General features: G+C 39.5%; 1 protein-coding gene across 3 annotated transcripts in view; it reads right to left on the bottom strand.

Moving 5' to 3' along the window:
- The window catches only part of lsp1a (lymphocyte specific protein 1 a), a 27338-nt gene extending 20702 nt beyond the window's left edge, over positions 1-6636 (bottom strand). For 2 of the 3 annotated variants that reach the window (XM_017485511.3, XM_017485513.3), the window contains exons 1-2: positions 6329-6636; positions 303-449 (exon numbers count right to left, since the gene is read on the bottom strand). In XM_017485511.3, the coding sequence (XP_017341000.1) occupies positions 303-449; positions 6329-6387 (206 nt within the window). In that variant the 5' untranslated portion in view covers positions 6388-6636. The remainder of the gene's footprint in view (positions 1-302; positions 450-6328) is intronic. The other variant, XM_017485510.3, reaches the window with a different exon arrangement.
- Between the last annotated feature and the right edge of the window lie 1106 nt (positions 6637-7742).

The raw sequence follows: 7742 nt of genomic DNA on the forward strand, positions 1-7742 counted from the left end.
GCTCTCATATAACATGTTCTTCACTTAAAACGTTGGAAGAAAAAAAAATCTGATTCTCTCTTTGAATGTCTGAAAGTTATAAACCAGACAGGCTATAATTTTTCTGTTCTGATAAAAACTGGAGGTTGTGCAAAATGTAGGACAACCATGGAGCCCACTATCTAACTTTGCCATTCTATGCATTCTTGACTGCTTAGGTAGTAATTAAAGGGTAGTTGTGGCTCCATGTAGTAAAAGAAATTAGGAAGGCAGAGAGAAAGAGAAAAAAATAGAAGTAAAACACCTTTGTCTATCAGACTTACAGGCACTCTTCAGTGGGTCCAGAGCTGTCCTGAGGAGATCCGGCTGATCCGGTGATGCTGTGTTCCTTTCTGAGAGCCTCTCGTGCCCGGCGGCGGCGTTCCCTCTCGATTTCTTCCGCATCCTCAATACTGCGTTGAGCCGTCACTCTGTGGGAAACAGGACATAGAAATGTAATCATTATACTGTACATATTCACAATTGCTGTTACATATCACCAACCAATAATGAGTCATTATTTTGTACTGCATAAAAAAATGAGAAACAACCCTCAATCCAAAGCCACATGGCGCCCAGTGACATTCTGGATCATTCACAGCTTCTTTGGAAGATTCTCTAAACAATAGCCTGTTACATGATCTGGATGAGAGAATAAGCCAATGGATCTGTGACAGGGTCGAGCAACAGCCATGACTAAGTAAAGACATCCCACACACACACAAACACACTAGGTATGTTGATGCATCCTTGTGTTTATATAGCCTGTAAGTACACACACATTCATGCCACACACATCCATTGTGCCTGGACATGTGCGTGCACGTGTGTGTATGTGTTTGTGGTTGTGGTGGAGGGAAGAAGGTTTACACTGAGCCAGAATGCTTTGTGTAACAGGTCATAATGTTGATTATTTGAGTAAATTCTCAAATAATGTGTTTAAAAATGATGCTACTCAGTATGCCAGAGAAAAGCTTTTGCTCTTCTTCTGTGGTAAGAGATTATCCCATTCCCCTTTGGGACAGTGTTGATGGACTTGTCAAATAGCTTCCATCTGGGTGCCCGGGTGTCGTATTACAATAAACACCAATCTGGCTTCTGAATCACTTAAGAATGTATATAGGTCACTAATAGGCCATTAATGCATACCAGACCTTCTTACCACTAGAGTCACAATCTGCTCCAGTGGCTTTTATGGCACATCCTAAGACCGTGTATTACAAGAGAGGTCCATAAATGATCATATGGGGGAGTGAGGGATGGAGCTACCACCCCTTTCACATTCTTAAATGAGCTATTATGCTGTAAAGAGACATTCATTCTAGTCTCTCTCTTTCTCAGCACTACAACATGCCTGACCAAGCCAACACAAGTCCTCAGGCATTCTCACAGGAAGCGAAAGTAGCCTGGGAAGTGAGGGGAAGGGGTAAAAGGGTTACAAACCAGATGGAGTGGTGCAGCAAAACCCCTTTTCTTTCAGTCTGTTATATTTCATGCAGGCACATTTGTAAATCACATAATACACACAGAGAAACCTATTGTAGCTTAATGCCGAGCTTCTGCAATGTTGATTCAACAATTACAATCAGGGGTGAAAGGATGAATAAAAGTGTTTTTCAGATGTTCACTGTAAAAGAAAATGCATGTGGCAATGATCAAACATTTGACCCAAACCTTTATTACATGTGGCAATCAACTAAAACTTTCATGCTCTCTTATTATTTGTTTCCTGGCACAGGCCTCTTGCATGACGTCATGATGGAGATTAGGTCATTCATCGTGCTGGGATTTGTCTAGTAACCACAGGCTCACAGATTGCTCTGTTATTTCATTCCTTTCTGCACAATAAAAAAACAAACCTTTTAATTTAAGTAAAGCCCTTACCCAGTCATTGGTTACAGTGTCCTTGCTTATTAAACAGCCTACAAAAGACCAGAATACTTTTTACTATTTGTATTTGTGTATTTCTCACTACTTACTACAGAGAAAGAAAAAACAAGAATCTGACTTGCCTCTGTGTATCTTACCTTTCTCAAGACTGTTGATTCAGCTTCCTAAGATTGATGCAAGTAAGCCCAAAGGCAGAATGGATGGGGAAAAGGGGCGGGGGTTGGGGGGGGGGGGGGGGGTTAATGGGTGCATGGGTGCAGGCATTAGCTTTCACTTGGCTATTATTGCATTTGTTAATTCACACCAGAACAAGCCTTAACCTGTAGCAGAACACAATGAGTCAGTGGCTGCACAGCCAGATCGGTCAGTCTTTTATATGTTATATGGAAGTCATGTTTAAGGATAAAACGCATCATTGCAGTATGTTTCGGAAATAATACTGACTGTTTATACTATTGTGGTCAATATAAAACTAGAACATAAGTGCATGTTCAGATTATTTATTGGTTTTAATATTAAGGTCACATGATGGTTTTAGTCATTAAGTTATATGATACTTTCAGAAAGTACCATAAAGCAATACAATGGATATGCCTGAATTTCATCCTGCGATCACATTGGGTATGTCCTGCAAACATTTTCCAGATCCAGCAATCTGCCTTGTTTCAAGAAAAGAAAAATAACCAAGAAAATGAACGATGTCATTTAACCCAGAACAGGCAGGAAATTTCGAAATTTTAAACTCACAGTGCTATAGTTCATTCACAATGCACAGTTTAAAAACACACTCTGTATTTGCTTTGATTTAATAATTGAAAAATGTGTCAGACAATCCCTTACTTTCTCATAGTGCAGGAACATTTCTAAGGGTCTGGAGTTCATTCGGATGTGTTTAACACACTCTTACTTACAGCACATGAACACATCTAAATCCGATCTGAATGAGACCCAGAATTATGCCTAATGATAAATCACTTTTCATATTTGTTTCTCTGTGTAAGCAGCTTTGAGATGGAGCAGCGATCAAATTTCCTGAAAGACAGATTAGCAAAACACAATAGCTAAATTAAGCCAGCTTTTTTTTCTCTAGAAAACCAAGGATACACACCCTCCACAGAACTTGTTTAAGGTCTTTGCTTTCAGAAAAAAAAAAGAAAAAAATACACCCTTTTAAAAGAATTGAGTGCACAGGATTTCAGGCATCGATTGGGTAAGCAGCTGAGCCAGATGATGTCATTATAGTGAGTCATATTTTGAGAGTAAAAGAGAGCTATTGACCCAGACCAGCTGAATGTCTCCCTGCTGACAGTGTACAGTAGAGACTCAACAAACTCCTCACACAAAGTCCCCCAATGTATAAAAAGTAGCTTGTGGAAATCCAGAGCACCAGTTTAGCATTTGTGGAAAATCCCGGTGCAGAAGCTCACACTAATTATTACATCTAGTAATTCAAGCTTGTAATTCAAACAGACAGGTAAACCATATCTCTCTGAGGATAAGTGTTATTTTCCAAAAACATAGTCCTATCTATATTTACCCATCTTCCACTAGCAACAAAGGAAAAACGTGTTTGTGTAATGTAAATAGTGAAGGAGTGAGGGATTCGTCCTTTGACATCCAGAGACGCCAGTCAGCATGTTATGTCTGAGTGTCCAGACACCAACAGTTAACAAACTGTGCACAGCCCATTTGTCCTGCCTTGAGTCTGGAAATCCACAGGCTCCACTTGTCTAGCTGCATAGGGGGTCTTGCTGAAGCCTAGGAACTGAATGGGTTTTGTATTTAGATGATATTTAGTATAGAAGATGATATTTAGTATTGATTACGCCACTGGTATCCTAAAAAAGTTTTACAAAAAAAGCTAAATAATGCCCTTTGTAATAAAGGCCAGGCCTGTTTACCTTCAACTTTTGTAAAAACCAGGGGAATGGCAGCGAGTTTATTGCCCCTTCAACACAAACACCTATCCCCCCACTTTCCCCTCCGCATTCCTGCAGTTCTTATCACAGTATCGTCAACAGAATCGAGGGCAGTGTAAAATCCAGGGATCAGCTTGGTCATGGCTGGACCCACAATGAGATAGTCTGTTCATGTGGATCAGTGAGCATGATGAGCTTTCAGTCTCTATATGAATCGCTTTAGGTTGTCTCATTATTAAAAAGCATGAATTATGAACGTATCAGCTCCAAACTGTTCTCAAAATTTCAATGGTCACTGCATTAGTGCGACATCTATACATAGCCACCTGTATGTGCATGCTTCAATCCATGTGAATACGCTGTAAATCCAGTGCAGACCGACAAGGGATTCTAACTACACTGATTCACTCCAGATCACTGTGATTCATCACATGCCCCTCTGGCAAATAGCCATGTCATTTATTGATGGGCCTTGAGCTCATGAACAGTTTTTATCTACCTTTCAGCCACTCTATTTCTTCCTTATCTGCTTTATTTTATGACATACTTCCTTGTTTCTATTCGTGTGGTGGTAGTAAACGTAACAGAGACCACAAATTTTAAGGCTACTTGGAAGACTTTTTTCAACAGTTGCAGTTGTTTTCCTTTAAGCAAGTGCGATTCCTTCCTACATGTGTCTAAGAGGTCATTGTAATCCATCTCTGTATACTCTGTGCTTTCAGTTGATAAGCATACAGCATGGCCAAGCACTTATGCATTCTATCAGTACATCATCCAGATGACATGTTATCTATTGTCTTCCACGTGCAATCCAAGAGAGTGAAATACTGAAATATATACAAACATTTCGATAGCAGAATGTCTGTATGTGAAGATGAATCGCTTGCTTTGCATTGCGCTATTATGAATCACACTGTTTCTCGTCTGCTTACATACACACTTAGGGAGGGAAAATGCATGCAAGGAAATGGTTCTTGAACTTCTGTAAAGTGTATGCACAGCATCAAAAGCATTGCATGAATGCATCATTAGTGTTATGTCCGGTGTCTGCCATCCAACCTATAGCGTAATAAAAGAAAAAATGAATGCTGGGCATTTGAGTGCAAATACAACTTGTCAGCTATTAGAAAGGACTGTTTTGTCAGCCTTGTAAAAGCCCAAGGAAAGGAATCCACCCTCTACAATGCAACCTGTGTATACTTCATGAAATGCCTTTGACAAAGTACACCTGATCCTCCCAAAGCCCTGTTTCTCCAGATATGAATTCAGTGAGAGCCCTGAGGAGCTTAAAGCACTCTGGTCTCTCCCAAAACACAGGCTTGATGCATGGAGTTTCTCATTTGTTCTCAACCTGTTCTTAACAGACTGTGTTGATCCTGATCACATGCAAAAATGAGATCAGGTTTAGCGAGATATTGGATTTTATTGCATAGTTGTAAGAAAGAGTATGAACACTAACACTACCCCTAATCCTAGTGTTAGTTTATACAACATTTCATACACGCTTATTCATGCAAATTTGTCCAAGAATAAGACTACGCTGACTGTGATGCTTTCATCTTTAAGCATGGTGATTATGTGATAAGTGTTGAATTGCTTAAATCTACAATGTGTTGCATATCCCCCCCCCCCCCCCCCTGAAATTTTTTAACATATTGTAGTCTTTTGACCTGGAACTGAAATGGAGTTAAATGGGATTATATGTCTGTAAAATAGCTCATAATATTTAAGTGAAAGTCAATATAGTTTGCAAAATAATTTATAAATAAAAATATAAAAGCTCTGATTGAAGTATTCACCCCCCATTGCTGTAAAACCCCAAAGTGTGAAACGTTCAAGGCATTGTATGTAGGACCAAATCGATGTTATTTATATCCACTGAGTTTGGGAAAAAGTATGTGCTGAAATGTATAGAATAAACTCAAAACTGAGGAATCTTAAAGCCAAACAAGCCCTACCATGTCTGGAAGCCCCATTTCAGAGACACCATCTTTCCATCTTTCAACACCCCAGGCAAAGTTCATGTGGTCACTTAAAGCTAAGTTTTAATAAGTGGACCTTTGCACCTACCAAATACCGACTTTACCCTCCCATGTCTACAACTCCACACCAACTCCTGAAGAAACAATAAACTCTCTCAGCAAGTCTCAACAAATGTCTTTACCAGCACTGATAGTGACCCATCTAAGATTAATATGAAGGGCTGAAGGTGAACGGATTTTCCTGAAGGAGTGTCGTACAATACTATTGTTTTGTTAATCTGACCATATCTTCAGAAAATAAAATGTCTAGGTATAAAAAAACAAACCATGAAATAAGCAGTAGTTTAGGCAGTAGCTTATCTATTACTAACAAATCTAGACCTTTCATACAGAACAAAGACTAACAAAGACAAAGATCACATGACTTATGAAACACTGTGCCTGTTACATACTGTTAAACTTTACTCTAAACATGAATCCCTACTACAGTATCAAATTACATCTCATTCAAAGACTCACCTGAGGAGGTTCTGCAAGCCTTGTTTGCTGGAGTTTCGTCTCAAGATTGCACTTGACATCTCTCTTTCTTCTGTCGCTCTTTTTACTGAACTGGTAGAGCTGAAAGAGTCGTTCTCTGCACTTTGGAATCTTTGTATTCCTGTGTGTCTTTCCCAGCTCCACACAAATAGCACTCTTCCTGTGAGCACTTTTCCTACGTCCTGTCCTCACCACTGCCTGGTGAAAATATCAAATGAGATCCACACAATGCTCAGTCCTCTCTGAGTGACATGCTTTAGTCACAGCCTTCCTTCACCCCTCCTCTGTTCACCTCTCCTCCCTCTTTTGCTCTGCCTAGTTTCTGCATGTGGTTCTCATTGAGAGACCTCAGGCTGTAGTTCAACATCTCCCCCCCCCCCCTTCTCGAGCTCTGTGAGGTCATGTGGCTTCTCCTGGGGGAACTGTAAGATGATATCCTCCACCCCATGTCACTAATCCACCTCCACAGCCCCCGGTCCGCTCAGCAGACCTCGAACTCACTCTTCTTCGTCTTACAAAGGCATGGGATGAACAGAGCCTCTTGAAATTACTGCAAAATTCTGACAGACACTGAGTGAAAAAAACCCTGAGTGATTTATGGTGCTTATTTTTCTTTGTATTTGAACAGAGGATTACAAGCTCATTGTATTCAGCAAATGATGTCTTGTAAAGACTTGTCCTTAAAAAAATGGTATGCGCTTCCTATTCTCAGACGTTTTTAATGTAGCACTATTCTCTTTTTTGTCATTTAAACTCTTAGCTTATTATTTAAAGCATATTATTCTGCAGAACCTATAAATCATTCAGTAACTGCAGAGAAACTAATAGGAAAGGTATGTGAAGTTATGAGAGAGAGGAATGTAAATATTTAGTGTTTAATTAATATTTATTCAAATTCAAAGCCATTCAAAGGCTAATCAGATAAATCTATGTTTGTTTGTTTGTTTGTTTGTTTTTTAACTCAAATATAGTGAAACCCACCGTGTAATAATAGATAATCCACTGTGAATGGTTCAGTATGGGGAATTTTCTAAACTTCTGTGTAGTTCTGGGACTTTCACAAGATGCCAGTCTTGATAGAAAAGCAGCTCTTGGACTGTTACAGTCAGTAAATCTACAGTCAATAACTGTGAGGTCAGTATTTATTATTGCATTGTTGTTATGCTAATCTTCCACGTTTTCTTACCAAGTAATATTAGTGCTAGTTCTGGGGTGGGTATGATGCTGAGTTAAACAGATGTAGAAAAGTAATGATTTATAGTCTCACTATCCGGTGTCACCCAGCAGAGGCTGAATTCCATTCCATTCCTCTCAAGGTTTCTTCCTCGTGTCGTCTAAGGGAGCTTTATACTGTCACTGTCACTGGGATTTAAATCTACATCTAGATATCTGTACA

Source organism: Ictalurus punctatus, chromosome 14 (assembly GCF_001660625.3).
Source record: "Ictalurus punctatus breed USDA103 chromosome 14, Coco_2.0, whole genome shotgun sequence".
NCBI lineage: Eukaryota > Metazoa > Chordata > Actinopteri > Siluriformes > Ictaluridae > Ictalurus > Ictalurus punctatus.